At 43.1% G+C, this 19099-nt stretch overlaps 1 protein-coding gene and 1 pseudogene across 1 annotated transcript in view; both read right to left on the bottom strand.

Annotated features, from left to right (window-relative positions):
* The window catches only part of SCN11A (sodium voltage-gated channel alpha subunit 11), a 77908-nt gene that overhangs the window by 19192 nt on the left and 39617 nt on the right, over positions 1 to 19099 (bottom strand). Inside the window, exons 15-20 of the mRNA XM_036030496.1 lie at positions 18019 to 18387; positions 15891 to 16322; positions 9815 to 9925; positions 8954 to 9068; positions 6794 to 6948; positions 2195 to 2368 (exon numbers count right to left, since the gene is read on the bottom strand). Coding sequence (XP_035886389.1) covers positions 2195 to 2368; positions 6794 to 6948; positions 8954 to 9068; positions 9815 to 9925; positions 15891 to 16322; positions 18019 to 18387 — 1356 coding nt within the window. The remainder of the gene's footprint in view (positions 1 to 2194; positions 2369 to 6793; positions 6949 to 8953; positions 9069 to 9814; positions 9926 to 15890; positions 16323 to 18018; positions 18388 to 19099) is intronic.
* Positions 7805 to 7890, bottom strand: LOC114502239 (annotated as a pseudogene).

The following is a 19099-nucleotide window of genomic DNA, read 5'->3' as shown; positions in this document are numbered from 1 at the left end:
ATAATTATAATATCACTTCTTTTCTTATTCTACTCATTTTTTGTTTCATTTCACTTGTTATCAAGGTTATGCTTGTGTCATTAAATAAGTTTCCAAGCCTCCCCTCTTTTTCTATCTTTTGTAACAATTTGAGTAAGGTTGGGGTTAACTGCTTATCTTGGTTCAGGCTGCTCTAACAGAACACCTTACTTAGACTCGGGGGCTTATAAGTAACAGACATGGGTTGCTCACAATCTAGAGGCTGGAAAACCCACGATCAGAGCACTGGCCGAGTCAGTGTCTGGTTGGGGGCCAACTGCCTGGTCCCTAGGCAGGTGCCCTCTGGCCGTGACTTCACATGGTAGGAAGGTGAGGAGGCGCTGCAGGGTCTCTTTTATAAAATCCCTAACTAACCCCATTATGAGGGCTCTGCAGTCACGTCCCACTCAGCTCCAAATACCAACACAGAGGGGATTAGATTTCCACACACGAATGCTGGGGGGGAGGAAGACAGACACGAACATTCCATCTATAGCATTATTCCTTGGAAGCTTGCCAAGACTTGTCTGGAAAACCTTCTGAGCCTGATGCCCTTTTTGTTGACAGTGTGGTATTGGATTACTGTTTTGACATTTTAAATGGTTATTGTTAGACTGGTTTTCCATTTTGCGTCTGGTCAAATTGGGGCGATTTAGAGCCCACACTCATTTTCCCACATGAAAACTGATGTCAAAGCCTTCAGCGCTTTGCTTAAGGTCATACAGACAGAGTAGCCAAGGCAGCTTTAGGACCCATCTTCTAAGTTCAGGCCAGTAAAGCCCAGGCCCCTTGAACGGAGGTACAAATAACCTGCCCACTGTCCTATGGGTTCTTCACTGCAATCTGATGAAACACTGGGTGCAGAGTGACGTGTATTCTGGGCACTGACAGCTCCATGACAGACATGGGGACATTCCCACTGGAGGTCCTATGGCACTGGTGGCTGAACTACATGACCTACTGTGTCTACCAACAAAATTATGGTTCTCCAGTGGCGTGTGCTGACTGCATGGCTTATGCTTATGCAGTTGTCATGTCTACTTCTTTGATAATTCTTAAAATCCTCACCCAAGGATATGTTTATTGCATTTAGAGAGAGGAACATAGAGAAAGAAAGAGAGAGAAATACCGATGTGAGAGAGAAACATTAATCGGTTACTTCTTGGACACGCCCCAACCAGGGATTGAACCCACAGCCTAGGCATGTGCCCTGACGAGGGATCAAACCTGCGATCTTTTGCTCTGTGGAATGATGCCCAAACAACTGAGCATGCTGTTCAGGCTGGGGCTCTACTTCGTTAAATAGCATGGACAAAAGTCTACCTCATTCAATCATGGTCAAAGGGATACAGATATTAAAATCATCAAGGGCTTTGGAGTGAGACTTACTAGGTTTGAGCCTCACCCTCACCACTTCTACCCTAGCAACCTTGAACACATTTCTTAGCCTCTCTATAACTCAATTTCTTCCTGTGTATATGGGAAAGACAACAGTGCCCCTGCCACACCGAGTGGCTGTGATGACGCAAAGACCGCAGATGAAGCATACGGCAGAGCGCCTGGCACAGAGAAAGCACTCAGAAAGTGTGATCTGCTCTTACTATTATCGGCCTTAGCGTCATGTAGACCAAGGAGTGAATTCCAGTTCCACCTGAAACGAGTTGCCGGCTGAGTGAGCCCCGGGGCTCCTTGCCTGTAATGCGGAAAGTGATAGCTAGTTCTGCTTAATTCGGAACACTGTCGTGCAGATTAAGTGAAAGAACACATGTGAATAATCCTCTTATGTTGCTTGGCATTCAAAGTAGAGGCCAGCCCCGTCTGTTGGATGCTGCCCTGCTTTGAAAAGTCCTGAAAAGAAGTGGAAAGTTGAAAGGAAAAGGAAAATTGAGGCTACTCAAAGTTAGTCTGGACCCACATCAGACATCAGCAGTGATTACGGAGAGAAGTGGACAAGCGCCAACGTGGGAAGGGTCGGAGTGACACACATATGAAGTGCAGGGTATGAGGAGTGGGACCCAGGAAAGACAGGGCTGCTGATAGATAAGTGACAATGATTTACACATGCTGTGAAGAAAACTGTTTTGGAGAGGCACACAGAAAAAGCAGCTCCCATCGGATACCCTCCCCCACCCCCGGCCCGAACCCCTGCCCGCGTGGGCACGCGTGGTTAACTTACAATCACAATGAAGAAATCGAGGCAGCACCAGGCACTGGTGAAGTACTTCCCAAAGCCGAAGGCCACCCATTTCAGACCCATCTCCAGGATAAAAATGTATGTGAAAATATTGTCAGTACAATTAAGTAATGTTTCGATTTTGGGTAGAGTGGGGAGGTTAATATCTTCAAATATCTGAAATGATAAGACATAGCCATAGGGCAGGCTGAATATTTGCACAGGTCTCCTTGCTGACTTTATTTTTTTCTTTTCCATCCTTATTTGAATAAATTAGTATCTCTCTTGATAATAAAATTTTGCTCAACAGGTATTAAGGCTGAATTTTCCAGTGGAATCAATTCCTTAAGTAAAACTGGAAGAAGAAAAATCCTACTTCCAGGCTCCTGTTGCCACTGCACCCCCAGGCTCTCGTCACCGGGCCCCTTGCCACATTCCCCCCCTTTAGTTCATGTCCATGGGTTGTATATATAAGTCCTTTAGCTTCTACATTTCCCATACTATTCTTGCCCTCCCCCTGTCTATTTCCTACCTACCATCTATGCTACTTATTCTCTGTACCTTTCCCCCTCTCTCCCCTTCCCACTGTCCTGTTGTTAACCCTCCATGTGGTCTCCATTTCTGTGGTTCTGTTCCTGTTCTAGTTGTTTGCTTAGTTTGCTTTTGTTTTTGTCTTAGGTGTGATTGTTAATAGCTGATTTTGTTGTCATTTTACTGGTCATATTTTTAATCTTTTTTTCTTAGATAAGTCCCTTTAACATTTCATATAATAAGGGCTTAGTGATGATGAACTCCTTTAATTTGACCTTATCTGAGAAGCGCTTCATCTGCCCTTCCATTCTAAATGAAAGCTTTGCTGGATAGAGTAATCTTGGATGTAGGCCCCTGCCTTTCGTGACTTGGAATACTTCTTTCCAGCCCCTTCTTGCCTATAAGGTCTCTTTTGAGAAATCCACTGACAGTCTGAGAACTCCTTTGTTGGTAACTGTCTCCTTTTCTCTTGCTGCTTCTAGGATTCTCTCTTTATCTTTAATCTTGGGTAACATAATGATGATGTGCCTTGGTGTGTTCCTCCTTGGGTCCAACTTCTTTGGGACTCTCTGAGCTTCCTGGACTTCCTGGAAGTCTATTTCCTTTGCCAGGTTGGGGGAAGTTCTCCTTTATTATTTGTTCAAATAACTTTTCCACTTGTTGCTCTTCCTCTTCTCCTTCTGGTACCCCTATAATTTGGATGTTGGAATGTTTAAAGATGTCCTAGGGGTTCCTAAGCCTTTCCTCATTTTTCTTTGAATTCTTGTTTCTTCATTCTTTTCTGGTTGGATGTTTCTTTCTTCCTTCCGGTCCACATTGTTGATTTGAGTCCCAGTTTCCTTCCCATCACTATTGGTTCCCTGTTCCTTTTCCTTTATTTCACTTAGTATAGCCTTCATTTTTTCATCTAATTTGAGACCAAATTCAACCAATTCTGTGAGCATTCTGATTACCAGTGTTTTGAACTGTGCATCTCATAGGTTGGCTATCTCTTCATTGCTTAGTTGTATTTTTTCTGGAGCTTTGATCTGTTCTTTCGTTTGGGCCATTTTTTTTGGTCTTGCTTCACCTGTTACGTAATGAGGGGCAGAGCCTTAGGTGTTCACCTGGGCAGGGCAACCCACGTCGTTGGGTTGTGACGCTGTGTGTGGGGGAGGGGTTTGAGAGGGAACTACGGCACTTGCTCTGCTCCCTGCCGGATTTCAGTCACTTCCCTCACTTCCCACAAGCAAATTGGGCCCTTCTGGCACTGATTCCTGGGTGGGTGGGTTTGTGTAAGTTCTAGGACCCTGTGGGTCTGTCCAGTGAATTCTCCTGTGAATCTGGAAGTTTCTCCAGCTGCCTCAACCCCCACAGGTGTTTTCAGTCAGAGGTTTGAGGCTTTATTTCCATGCACAGGAGCCCTGGATTACACAGTCTGTTTCACTCCACAGTTGTTTCTCCCGGTTTATCTGAGGGCGAATGTGGGGCCACCCAGTCTACAATCCACCTCCTGGCTGGGTCTGCCCACCGCTGCCTTGCTGGCCAGCTGCAGCTGTGCACACCCTGCTCCACAATCTACCGCCTCACTGGGTCCACCAGCCACTGCCTTGCTGCCTATCTCCACCCCTCCTACTGGTCAGGATGAATATGTCTTCTTTAACTCCTTAGTTGTTGAACTTGCATATAGTTCAGTTTTCTGTCAGTTCTGCTTGTTTTTGTTTTTAAATTGTCATTGTCCTTCTTTTGGTTGTGCAAGGAGGCACAATGTGCCTACCTACACCTCCACCTTGGCCAGAAGTAAAGAGACCCTTTTTCATGCTACATACAAACTTTTCCTTCACCCTAAGTGTATGTGTGATTCTTCAGGGTCTACAGAACCAGGATATACACTGTCCTTTTGGCCTTAACAGCGTTACTGAGGATGAGAGAAAGGAGAGAAAGGGCCCTGACATTAAACCTGCTCAGACACGGAAGGCAAGAGAGAAATCAGCCCTGCTCCTGGGGACTGAGGCAATCCCACCGCTCCATGGGCCTGGGGAAAAACAATGCAAAAGAGTAAGTCTCACTTCCAGGTCCCAAGTGGGCTAGGCTAGAAAAGGCCTTCCATCTCTGCTTCTGCCTCTGTCCTGGTGGCTCCTTGTCAGCCCTTAGATCTCAGATTAGCTGTCTTTTCTATGGGAAACTCTCCTTCTTCCACCAAGACTGGGTTAGCTGCCACCTCACATGGACCCTACTGTTTCTCTGAGTGTGTCACTATGGTCCTGGTCCATAATTGCCTGGACTCCATCTGTCCTTCCTACTAGACTCTGAGTCCCCAGAAGTAAGGGACTTGTTCACGTGTTTGCCTCTGGAAGAGAAACAAACCTAAATGGCACTGGAAGCTCACCTTCTCTCTCATTGTGGAAACTTAGCAACAAACTGACTCAGCAGGTCTGAGTTAGCTCAATGGAAGAGCAAGCTGATATTAGCAACTGCTCTTTGGAGGCTCCCACATTATAATGAAGCCATCTACTAATCCAGGAAGTTCCCATTATTACATGGTTTCCCAGACCACAGCTTCTCAAACTCTAATGAGTACCAAATCATCAAGGTTCTGAGTTAGCAGGGTGGGCTCAAGGCTGCCTTTTTAACAAGCTCCCATGTGATAACTAAGGCTGCTGGTCCATACACCATAGGCAATGGAAATCGATGAGATGTTTCTTTTCTCTATATCTCTACAAATGTGCATAGTGAAACAGGGCCTGGGTCCCTCCTCTGGAACTCTTTGCACTGCGTGTTCGTCTCACTCTGCCCAGCCTACACTCGCCTCAGCTGAAGGCAGATGAGAACTAGGAGGATTGTGTGCCCTCTGCCACTTCTCTAAGTTTTCTCAGATGGGGCCACAGGGTATGTGTCTGTGGCCTTTGGACACCACCACTGCTTTCCCACTGACTAGCACAGGGCTTGGTAGACACCAAGTACCATTTGTAGAGTCAATGAAAAACCCCTACCACTCAAATAAGAGTAGACAGCCAGTGAAATTGTAATCACCAGAAGACAACAGGGAACCAAAGGCCAAGGATTAGCAATAAAAATTAATCATGGACATTCTCTTGGACAGTTTGAGAGACACTTGCTTTTTGGTATGAGGAACAACTGACATCGTGGTAGGTACACAAATGAGAATGTCTATGTCTGTAGGTCATAGGCCCTTAAGGGCCCCAGTGTGTGCTCATCTCCTTTTACCTAGAGATGGCATAGGTGTAAAGCACTAACCAGAAAGTCAGGGGTAAAGAAGTGACACATTTCCTAGTCCCCTTCTAATTGCTAGCAATTTACTGAGAAATGTTCTGACTCCAAATCAGAAAGGAGGAACCCAGGGCTCCATTCACCTGATATAACAAATAGTAAGAAAATTTAGTTCTATATTATGTCCATTTTAAGGGGAGACACAAGATAGAAGGGGAGGGGCAGAGAGAGAGAGAGAATAAGAGCAAAGGGGCAGGTGAAGAGGAGGCAGGAAGGACCAAAAGTTGAGGAGAGAGAGCAGGAAGGAGTTTATGACTATGTGGCTATGGAGGCTGGTGGACTTAGTTATTTCCAAACCTCTCTGGGGCATACCACACCTTGATTTGGAAGGATGTGTCACAAAGCAGCATCTCTTTGTCTCTCTTCTTAAGGCATTAAGTAATGGAGAACACCAAGACAATTTATCATATCCTGATCTGGTCCCTGAAGCCTTCTCCTAACATTTTACCTTTTAGAAAGCAGCTTTATGGTCTTCAGGAAAAGAGAGGGTAGGAGCACTGCTGTCTAAAGGAGGAAACAGGTAGGATACTGTGAAAATGTCTAGAAATCCTCCAAGACTAATAGACAGACCTGGGGTCAAAGGCCAGCTTCAGGAGTCACTTTAGGGTGCTGGTTTGGATCGTGCTTCCCTACAGGTAAAGCCTTCGGCTCAGGGTTTTCCCCTGGAAGCATGACTCCAGAAGTGAAGATCCCACTCCTGCCTCTTCTCCCCAAGTTCACAGCCTCACGAGGGGCAAAGTCACAACGCAGCTCCCCCAGCTGCCTTGCTTCCCAATGTCCCCACAAGACAGGATCATTTACCAATGCTCCACTGCTCAGCAGAATCACGAAGATAATAAAGCTCTCAAACCAGCTGTGTTTCACAATCTGGTAGCAGGTTTTCCGTAGGTTCCACCAAATGATCCCGGGGGACTTTCTCTTATTCACAGCACAACATGGGAAGAAGCAACTCAGACCTGTGAGGAATGAGCAGTAGCGCTGTCATAGTGTCTGTAGTAAATTACACGAATAGCCCAACTCTTCACCCGCCCATGTACACATGCCCCTTGCCACATGATTTTATAATTTCTCCCACTAAAGAGGTGGAGTCTTTTTCCAACCCTTTGGATCTGGGCTCAGCCATGTGACTTGATTTGGCCAGAGTGAGCCAGTTTGGAGCCCAAACCCCAAGAGCCCTTGCATGTTTCCACTTGCTCTCCTGCACCATCTCCCTAAGAAAGGTGTATTTGGACCACTGGTTCCAGGAGGTGGATAGACATGTTACACAGAGCCAAGCTGCACAGTTAAACCCAGGCTAGATCAGCTGACTCTCAGTCTGTACCACTCACATGAATAAAGCCAGCCAAGATCAGCAGAGACAACTGGCCTAATGAGTTGAATCATGTTTACTATTGTTTACTACTGAGATTTTGTGGTTGGCCATCATGCAGCAATGTGTTTGGCAATAGTAAACAATGTTCCAAGGACTGCAGGGAATGAGGCAGGGATGGACACAGACTTTGCCAACCACCCATGGAAGAATTTAATCAACTGTCAAGATACTTACAAATAGCTGAGCATTTGGTCCCAGCACATACAACCCTTCTGCATGAACCACATTGCCCTTTTCACCAACTCTCCTAAATTCTGTGGATGCTTACTTCATGGTGATTACAACATTCCACTCCTTTTCTCATCATCTTCCTAAATCACTGTGAGGTCTCAGTCTACCCCTTACCTCCCTCCATCTTTCAGAACATCAATAAATTAGTTTTCCTAAAAGTCTGTTTCTCTTATCCTACTTCCCCTTTCTCCTGGGACCCTCCCCCCACTTTTGTCTTCATCTCCACTGCTGACATCCCGTACGAACCTCAAGTCTAGTAACAAACTATAGAAATGATCCCTGAAAGTATAGTCTTCCTCAAGTCTAAGTGTAAGTCAAAAGGATAGTAATCTATTCCTAGCCTGACCTCTGACCCCATGGGCAGCTTCCGTGTTGTCACACAACCTGGAATGAGTTTAAAACTCATTCTTCATGTTCCTTCTGAACCCAGACTAGTCTCAAACTTATGGAGAATTTTTAAATTTTTAGATTCAGTTACTCATTTGTTAAGTTACTTACTTATATACTTAGCAACATTCGTTGAGCCCATAATCTGGGCCAGGTTCTATTTTCACACTAGAGATAAAATATTGATTAAGTTACTGCTTTTGTTTCTAAGAACCTCATGGGGGAAACAGACACAAATAAACTGCCCTCGGTGAATACAGGACATAGTGAAGGCACATCAGAGGGAACCACCACATCCCTCAAGGAATCAGGAAGTGCTGTGTTTACTGATTGCTTATCATGTGCCAGACACTCTTCTAAGTGATTTACAGTCATTCATTTCATATTCACAACAACACTTTGCAGCAGGTACTATTATTACACCCATTTTAAAAATGAGGCATAGAGAGGCTAATGAAATTAAAGTCACAAGCTAGTAGGTGAAGAGGCCAGAATTTGAGCTCAGGGAGTCTGGCTCCAGAGACAAAGATCTTAACTACGATGCCATCCTGCTTCCAGAGAAGAACCTTGAGGGATGAGTTAAAGGCCTGGCAGGGGTTCTAGTCAGCCCTAAACTTATGGTAAAGTTCTTTTGGTCAACGATTCAATGTTAACATGTCTTGACAACTGATGTACTAGGGACTATACAAAGTGACAGGCATATTGGCTCAGTGGGCTTTCTAGGAACGTTTACTGAACTTTCTACCCTGGTTTTTGGTCTCTGAGAGCTGAGCCTACCCAAATCAAGAATATCCTGAAATCCCCTTTGTCTGGACCTGATAAATGACCCCAAAATCTATGAGTGACCTCTCTTCAATTTTGTCTCCAGTAGAAGTAGAAAGAATGTATATGTCAAAACCACAGAGCTTCAAAAAATAACAGAATCCCATCCAAATATTCTTTGAGGTGGACACAGAAATACAGCCACTTACCTTTGGGAAAACATCTGTCTGGTTCCTTGTGGGGAATGCTTTCAAGTACCCACCTAAAGGGATCCTGCAGATCAATGGTGCTGCATTCTGAGAGCACACTGACAGAGTCGGACTTCTGCACGCCAGAACAAAGGAAAGGGGGAGCCATTTATCAACACCCCCTCTCACCGCGTTAGTACCTGATACCTCAAAACAGTATGACTTCTTAGGTATGAAACTAACCAGGCAAAGGCTTCTAGGTATAAGGGGCATCAAGAAAGTATCCCTCTTGTTGGGTCCTTCTAAATGCTCTGCCAAGTCCTGACTTCAGGAGAGACTCTCTAATTGCTCTCCCCTGGTGGAGGAAAGGGAAAGAGTATAAAGACACAGTATCTCAACCTTTTCCTCCCTTCAAATCATACTCCTCATCAGCTCCCTAACCCCAAATAGGGAAACCAGGTGATTAGAAGAAGGCTCCTTTACTGAGACTTTATTATTCAATTTTCAACTAGTTCAACTTCTTCTGGAATAATAAGCCGACACCAGCAGTTCTCAATGATTTTTCCCTCCTGGAGATATTTTGGCAATGTCTAAAGACACTTTTGAATTTCACAAACTGGGAGATGCTACTGGAATCTAGTGGGTAGAGGCCAACAATGCTGCTAAAATATGCAGAACAACCCACCACAACAAAAAATTACCCCGCCCCCAATGTTACTGTGGAGAGGTCAGGAAACTTAGTATAGACCTTTGCTTACTTAAGATGTAACCCCAGGAGCTTTCCTTGCACTAATCTGTATCTTTTCCATAGTGCCTGTCTTGGGAAAGGTGCCTGGATGGTCATGCCACATGTTCCTTCTGGAAACACCCTAGGAAAATTACCTTTCGGGGATTCTGTGCTGACAGATAAGCAGCATCTTCAGAGAACACCTCGATTTCCACACTTGGAACTCTTGGGCAGGTGGACTTGGCCTCCCGACGGAGCTCACAGACCTGACATGGAGAAGCCCAGGGTAGAATTAATGTTCCTCCTGGAAATCTCACTTAAGAGGAAACAAGTGTGAATTCTCTTTGGTTTTCTGTTTGTCATAAAACTTTCAACATTCAGGGGAGAGAAGAGGGAATTTCAGGGGAAAATAGGAAGGGTTTACAGGAACAAATATAAAGGACACATGGACAAAAACTGGGGGGGGGGATGGAAATAGGAGGGAGGTGGGGAGGGACGGGTGGGTGGGCTGGAATGGGAGTAAAAGGCAGAAAACTGTACTTGAACAATGATTAAAATTAAAAAAAACTTTTGACATTAATACTCTTTTTCTTCCTAGTTTTTGAAACTGCTTCTGGAAAAACTCAATATAAAACAAATCTAGAGAAATTACTATGGAAAGCAGGTACCAAAATTTACTCAGAAGTCATATAAGCAAAATAATATGGTTCTGGTACAAAATTCACAAAATAAAGTCAGAGGTAAAATATATTTTGTCCTTTCAATTCAGTAGCTAAAAAAAATTGTTTAATAAATGGTACTGGTATAATTAGCTACCCATGAAAAACTAATAAAATACCAGAATATAGTAAAAATAAAGTTCATAATTTGATGTAAAAATAGATTGAGTAGAAATGTCAGAAGAAAAAATAGGAAAATAATTTTTTATCCTTTGGTATACAAAGGGTCGGCTTAACAAAAGAAAAAATTAGAGACATAAAAGAAAATATGAAAATATGTCACTACATAAAAATAAACTGAAATATAAACAAATAAAAATAACTTTTGCCCCATGATTTGCAGGGATACCCAAAAAAGGATGTGTGAAGTCACACCTTAGGTGAGGGTTTTATCCCAAAATCTACGCGAGGGTCCGTGTGGCCCTGGCAATATAAAGCCATGACATAAGAACACTTCTCCCTTTTTAACACATACAATAACACACACAGACCCATACATAAACATACACATAATAATGGGTAAATATGTCTACGGACCAGACACAGAACTGAAATATAAAGTACTAACAATTTAAAGTATATGGTAGGTGATGGTGGCTAAAGGTGCCCCATGTGAGGAAGGGAACCACAGCCATGTCTGAGGCTTGGAATTGTGGGTTGGGGTGAGGTTCTTGCCCTTAAGAAAGACAGCCAACATAAGCTGTGGCCGATACATGGGATTATGATCATACAAAGCTGTATACCTGGGGAGGCAGAGGAAAAACAGCCTCAGACATAAAACCTGAGCAAAGGCACCCACTGGCTCAGTGACTGGACCTGCAATATGCTTAGTATCACTGTTTGACAACAATCTCAAGTTGGCGATGTAAGATTTGATTCTGAAATGGATGACTTAGAAGTGTCCCTTGAAGACATCACAGAACTTAGACAGCAGAGAGAGTGACAGATCTTCCCACCAAAGATGAGTTTTCAAACTAACACTCCAAAATATATGGTGAGACAAACATAAAATAAGTAGCTGCGCCCCTCCCCCCAAATTAACTACTGGGAGGTGAATTTACTCAAGAAAAAAATGAAAGTTATATAATAATATGAAAGTATCTGTAAAATTTATAAGTTTAGGATTTAATTTAAAAAGTACAAAGAGTTTTACTTCTTGGATGTCAGTGTAAGGAGCTCTGTAGACGTGCTCCCCAAGAAAATAAGCATAAATGGTGAAAATATTTTTTTCATTTCTTTAATTTTAACTGTTGTTCAAGTATAGTTTTCTGCCTTTATCCCCATGCCAGCCCACCCCCCACCGGCCCTCCTGACCTCCCTCCTGTTTCTACCATCCCCCCCTTGTCATTGTCCATGTGTCCTTTATACGTGTTCCTATAAACCCTTCCCCTTTCCCCCTGGAATTCCCTCCCCTCGCCCCTCCGGTCACTGTCAGCCTGTTCTCTATTTCAGTGTTTTGGGTTATATTTTGCTTGTTTCTTTGTTTTGTTGATTAGGTTTCTGTTAAAGGTGAGATCATATGGTATTTTAAAAATATTTTTTAAAAAATCATTTAAAATCTGTGGAAACAGTCCTAAGGGCACCAGCAAATGAAGAAACATTTATTTAAGAAAAGCTACAAAATCCAGCGGTAACAACAGGCACCCACGGCGCTGGAGCCATGTCCTGCGCTCTCCCTCCCAAGCCCTTGCCCGCTCAGGCTGACGGAAGCTCCATCCAGACAGATGTGACCAAGGAGACAGGGCTCCCCCTACTCTCAGGTCCAAATCAAGGGATGTGTATCTCACCAGGAGGTGCCGGCCACCAGCTGTTCTTATCCCCTCTAACACTGAGCTGAAGAGGCTAAATCCCTGGTGCATGGAGTCAAGATGCCGGGCTCCTTTTTTCACTCTCGCCCCTACTCATCGGACAGAGGCTCTGATTCCAGGTTCAACAGCCTGAGACTACTGAGACCCTGGCCCCCCCAATCCAGCTGGCTTGGAGGGGAGAGGTTCCGTGCAGAAAGGGAAGCTGAGAAGATGGGAGGCTACTGCCCCTCTGAGTACCTGGAGTAGTGGCGAAAAGAGTTTGCCCAGGGTGGAAGGCAATCCATAAAAGACAAGAGCTCTGAAGCTCTCCATGAAAGAACTGATTTTATTTTAAATACAATGCAAGGAAGTTCAAGCCTAAGGATACTCCTGAAAACAATGGAGATTTGGATGGTAAGCAAATAAAAAGTATGTTGCCTTCATTAAAGACAACATACTAAACTATAGGTCAGCATGAGACATATAAAAAACAAAAAGTAAAATATTAGAAGTAAATAAACTAGATTAATAAAAATAATAACAATAATAAATGTGAATGAGCTAAACAATCTAACCAAAAGGCAGAAACTGCCAGATTGGATTAAAAAAAAAAAACAAAACCAAGATTCAATTATGTACTGTCTACAGAAAACACATTTTAAATATACATAGTTTGAAAGTAAATAGATGAAAAATATATTGTGTAAGCAGAAACCATAAGAAAGCTAAAGTGGCTACATTAGTATCAGATAAAATGACTTTAAAACAAAAAAAATATTCCTAGAGATCAGGAGGGATATTTTAAATTGATAAAAGTACCAATATATCAGGAAGATAGAACATTCATAAAGATATATACACCTAACATAAGAGCCACAAAATACATGAAGCAAAGACTGACAGAACTGAAGGGAGAGAGAGATAATTCAACAAAAATAGTTGGAGATCTCAATAATCCATGCTCAAAAATGAGTATAACAGCAAGAAAATAAAAGACTTGAACAACATTAGAAACCAGTGGCACCTACAAGACACCTACAGAGCACTCAAACCCAGAGAGCAGAATAATGTTCTTCTCCAGCGCACATGAGACACCTTCAGGACAGACAGTATGCTAGGTCGTGGAACAGGCCTCAGTAAATTTAAAAGGACTGAAGTTATACAGTATGTTCTCTGATTATAATGAAGTAAAATTAGAAATTAATAACAAAGACATTTGAAGAATTCACAAATATGTGGAAATTAAACAAAAAAACTTAAATAACTAACAAATCCAAGAAGAAATAAAAAATATTTTAAGAGACTTTAAGATAAATGAAAATAAAAATATGTCCAAATTTGTTGGGTGCAGCTAAAGCATGGTTTAGAGGTAAAATTTATAAACACCTATAATTAAAAAAAAGAAAATATCTTAAATCAATAACTTAAACTTCCACCTTAAGGTACTGGAAAAGAAAAGGGAAACCAACGTAAAAGTAGGCAGAAATAAAAGATAGGTAGTTGAGTAAAAATTAATAAAATAAAATAAAATAATTTTTTGTTAAAAATCAACAAAACCAAAAGTTGATTATTTTAAAAGGTCAACAAAATTGACAGAACATTAACAAGATTGACCAAAAGATACATGTGGCAAGATTCAAATTACTAAAATTAGGAATGAAAGATGGGATACTACTATCAACCTTACAGAAATCAAAAGGCTTGTAAGGCAATACTATGAATAACTGTGTGTCAATGAATTAGATAACTTCAATGAAACAGACAGATTTCTAGAAATACAGAACTCTACCACTACAGACCCCAGGAGAAACAGAAAATCTGAATAGCCCTATAGCAAGCAAAAAGACTGAATTTATCATCGAGAAACTTCCCGCAGAGACCACCAGTTTCTAGTCTGACAGGTAAGACACCTGGAGGTTTCCACTCCAACCTAACAAGCAAAAAGCTGGACAAACTGGAAAATAAACAGCTCTTTTTAGATGCATGATAGAAGTGAGGTCCAGAGCAAGTGCTACCCCCTAAATTGAAGAGATGGGCAGGCAAATACAGAGAATCACAACTCACCAGAGCAGAAAACCAGGAGCAGAACCCTCCATAGGAACCAGTGCAGGGGGGAGGAACCTGAACTGCAATGGGCAAATTGCTGGAGGCTGAGCGTGGGTAAGCCTTCAGGGAGGCCCATTTGTGTACGAGTTTTACCTCTTGGAGCTCTTCCAGGGTCTCACAGTCAACACTGGAGAAAAATCCCCTCATGCTTTCGGCAGGGAGAGGGTAGAAATCATTTTTGAAATATATGAGAATATCCTGTTCTTACTACCAAGACCTGCTCTCAAGAGAAACTAGGTAACCAGAGCCTCACCTGCCGGGGTTTTATCAGGTCCTTACTGGCCTGGGGGAAGGGAAACACCCAGTTCCAGCCAGTTCTAGATCTCCATGTAGAAGGAGGGCAACACCCAGCTCCAGCCCCTTCTAGCCATTCTGCTCCACCTAAGGGGCGGGGGCTGAGAAGCATTGTGAAGTTCAGAGTCCAGAGGCACAGGCTCACTGAAGACCAAGACCGAATCAGGATGGAAGGAGGGGGAGAAGCAGAGGGGGAGAGAATCCAACTGCTTGCAGCAAATTTTGGCATATTATCATTTCCATTTATCTTTAAGTATTTTAAATTTTTGTGATTTCTTCTTTGACTTGTGCGTTATTTAAGAATTTTCCATTTAATTTCCACATATCTGTGAGTTTTTCCCTTTCTCTTCCCCCTCCACTAAAACTCTTCTGCTCACCCGCACCTCACTAACACATAACTGAAGACCTATTTACAGCAGTTCCATCTACCCAGCAGCACATCATGTCCAGCTATGGAGAAAAAATTACAAGGCATTCTGAAAGGCAAAAAATATAGTTTGAAGAGACAAAGCAGACATCAGAACCAGACTCAATATGGCAAAGATGTTTTAATTAATCAGACCAGGGATTTAAGACAACAATGGTTAAAATGCTAAAGGCTCTAATGGATAAAGTAGACAGCATGCAAGAACACACAGGCAATTTAATCAAGCAGATGGAAATTCTAAGAAAGAAAGCAAAACCAGAAATGCTAGAGTCAAAAACACGGTAACAGAAGTGAGGAATGCCGTTCATGGGCTTATTAGTATGCTGGACACAGTTAAGGAAGGGATCTCTGAGCCTGAGGGTATCTCCAAAGAAACCTCCAAAACTGAAAGGAAAAGAGAAACATATGGAGGGAAAAAACCCAGAAAAGAACCCCTGAGGCCTACCTATGGGGAAACAACAGAGGTGCAGCGTGTGTGTGATAGGAATTGACAGCCCTCACCTCCCACCACTACTGACCCATGAACCCCACCACTGATCCCTGCAGCAACTGAGTTTGTTCCGACTGCTGGCCTCTTTTCCTATGCCATTCACTTCACTTTCCACACTCTCTTTCCTCATCTTTTGTCCAATCCGAATTCTTTTAGGGCTTAACCAAAGGCACTTGATTCCCAGGTTGCTCCAGCCCTCTCTGATCTCACTCCCCTCTGGACCCCTCCGACACCTCCCACCTGTGCCACATGTACAGGCCCACGATTAGAATAAGCCCTGGGAGCGTGCATGGTGTTGAGGGGCGGCCACCGCATATTATGCTCTCACTGTTCCTGCCTAGTGCAACCAGGGTCCCGTGGCAACTCCAGCTCTGTACAACCATGAAGTCTATGTATGAACCTTCCTACCTCTTTTCTAGCCTCAGGTTGTGTGACAGGCTGTGCATTATCTTCGTCAAGAAATTCATTGTCATCTTCTTCCTCTGCAAGTGGTGCCAGCCAAGTCTGGGCATGGTCAACACTCAAGGGCTTCGGCGCAGAAGTTAGTGCACTGAACTCGTCCCGGGTCTCTGGGCCTTTTTTCATCTCTGTGACCAGGGGGATGATGTCTTTGTTCTCTGCAGAAGAGCCTTCTGTCGCCTCTTTTTGCTTCGGTAAGTTTTGCCTCCTGCACCGCTTGTGACAAAATTGGTCCAGGGTATGTATCATAAAACAAAAAGCCCGGTGGAAACGATCCAGGGCTAACTGGACTTTGGTTTTCCTGGACTCTCCTTCCAAGTTTCCATTTCGCTCCTCATTGCTGAAGGAATTGAGCAGCAAGGCAATGAAGAGGTTGAGCACCTAGGGAGGGGTTGGGATGGGGGCACAAGGAGAACGGGAAATTTAGCCAAGGAAAGGATACGGTAGGTTTACCGAACAAATTTTTCCCAAGACTCAAAGTCAAATGAGAGCCCTATGTCCTTTTGTCTCCCAAGAAATTTCATCTATAAAATAAGAGAGGAGACTGAGGCGTAATAGAGATAGCAAGGTAAGACAAAACAAAAACTGATGTTGAAGCGTACAAACAGCCGAATTTAGCTTGTCTACATAAAAGCGGCACATATGGTAGACTTCACCCATAGGGTAAAGCCAAATGGTGTGACCATGTGCCATAATCAAGTGTGTATATTCCTTGTGAATCAGCCAGAATCATGAAGTTGGACTTCTGTTGGAATTGCCCACAGGGATGTGGGTCCTCTCCTACTTGCAGAATTTGAGACTTGGTGTACTTTGTGCAGGCTCATTAGGTCCCGCTGCCTGAACTGGAATGAGGTATTGGCACTGAGCCAGAGGAATTTGGGTCAAGTCTGCAACTCTTCTGTTGAGGCACATATCACTTTAAATTCAGATCATCTCCACGGTTCCCTACTTAGGATTTTTGCTTACATTTGCACACCCCTAATTCATCTTTACCTCCTCAAACTCCTTTGTTTGTGGCTCTCACCAGCTCAAAAATATACAGCCTTCAGGGAGAAGCATCTTGTGGGTGTGAATGGGCCTAGTCAATCTTCTTCATGGGAATTCCCAACTCCGGATCTTTGCTCGAGCTTTCCTCGATCTGCTAAGTCCTCCTTGCCTCTTAAGTGCCATTCTCAGGTACAATATCTTACACAAATCCTTTCTTTATGATCCCTTCCCACTCCCATTAGTGGTATTCTGCTGTTCTGAAATTTTGTATCACTTAATGTGTATCTACACCTCTCATTAGAGTCTTAGGATAAAACAACCATGTGCAGATACCTAATTCTGCTGGCACCATAGCCCCAACTCGGTTCTGAAGATCTTTGTGCTCAGGTATCCTTGTGTGTCTCCTGTCTCTTCACACCCTCACTGGTGGACACACAATTAGGCTCTCCACAAATGTCTATGTTTCCAGCTGCAAGTAACAAACTCAAGGTAGCTTACATAATAAGGAAAAGTAATATAAGCAGAAGTCTGAGAATAAAGCAGGGAACTAGTTATGACATGAAGACAGGTGTGTTCCACCTTTTCACTCTGCCTTCCTCAGAGCTGGCTTTGACTTCAGCTGGTTCTTCATACAGTCGCATAACGTTTGCAGTTCTACCTGGGGTCATGGTCATAAAACAGTCCAGAGGAGGTGAAAGGACCATATTTTCCTTTGTCCCTTTCTTCTCCTTCTTCTTCAGAATAAGAAACCTCCCTCAGTGGGCATTCCTTTACATCTTATTGACCAGGTTAAGTCACAACCCCCTACCTCAGCCAATCACCGGCAAAGAGAGTATGATTATCTTGGACCAGTCACCTGGAGCAGAGTACTGTTGGGGCACCAGTCAACACAAGACCATGTGACAAGGAGGTCTGGTTGCATGCTTATCATCCTTTCCTCAAACCAACTTCAAACACAAATTATTAATACTAGGTAGCATCGTAATACTATATTTAGAATGAAAATTTCACTCGTGAAATGTTGCAAAAGAAGCGAATGCATTTGTTTAGTTCATGTATTTAAAAAAAACAAAAAGCCTAAGACACTCACCACGAGTTTTCCTATCACTGTGATCAACAGAAATACAGCAATGCACATGTACATGTTAGCTTCTTGCATACATTCCCACATGTTTTCGATCCATTCCCCACAGAGGATGCGGAACACCACCAGAAAGGAGTGGAAGAAATCCCCCATGTGCCAGCGTCGTGAACATGGGGACTCAGGGTCATAGGGTTTTACGTTGCTTCTTCTACAACCGAATTTAGAGCCAAACAGTTGCATGCCAACCACTGAGAAAATAAAGACCACAATGGCCAGGACCACAGTCAGGTTTCCAAGGGCTCCGACGGAGTGGCCTATTATCTTGATCAGCGTGTTTAAAGTTGGCCAAGATTTGGCTAACTTGAAAACCCTCAGCTGTAGAAACAGACAATGAACAAAAATGGAAGAAAAGCCAGTTAAGGACAAATTCTGTCTGTTCAGCCACAAAACAAATGACATGTTCCCAATCAAAGCCATTATCCATACCAAAAGTTGTCACCAACTCCAAATCCCTATCTACTACCCACCAACATCTACTTTTTGTTTTAAAAATGAAAATATGTTACAGGAACAAGTAAAAGGACACATGGACAATAACAAGGGCGGGGGTAGAAACAGGAGGGAGGTGGAGAGGGCTTGGGGGGGGGGGTTTCTGGGATGGGGTAAAAGGCAAAAAACTGTACTTGAACAACAATAAAAATAAAAAGGAAATAGAAAAGGAAAATGTTTTGTGCTAATTATTTTCAAATGATAAAGACTTTGAGGTTATACTGATAGAGTTGAACATATATGTTTGTTATATAAAATATATGTCAGAGATCAAAAGCTCAGGTCTAAGGGCCAAATCCATTCCGTTGCCTATTTTTGTATGACCTGAGAGGTAAGAACATTTTTACATTTTTTAATTGTTGGGAAATAATCAAGAGAGGGATATTTTGTTACACATGAAAACTGTATGAAGTTCAAATTTCCACGCTTGTAAAGTGTTACTGGCATGCAGCCACACCCGGTCCTTCTCGAATGTCCACAGCCACATTTGTGTCAGGGTGACAGAGCTGAGTGGTTTTGACAGAGACCACGTGACTGG

This window comes from Phyllostomus discolor, chromosome 7 (assembly GCF_004126475.2).
Source record: "Phyllostomus discolor isolate MPI-MPIP mPhyDis1 chromosome 7, mPhyDis1.pri.v3, whole genome shotgun sequence".
NCBI lineage: Eukaryota > Metazoa > Chordata > Mammalia > Chiroptera > Phyllostomidae > Phyllostomus > Phyllostomus discolor.
This window is presented reverse-complemented; position numbering and strand designations above follow the sequence as displayed.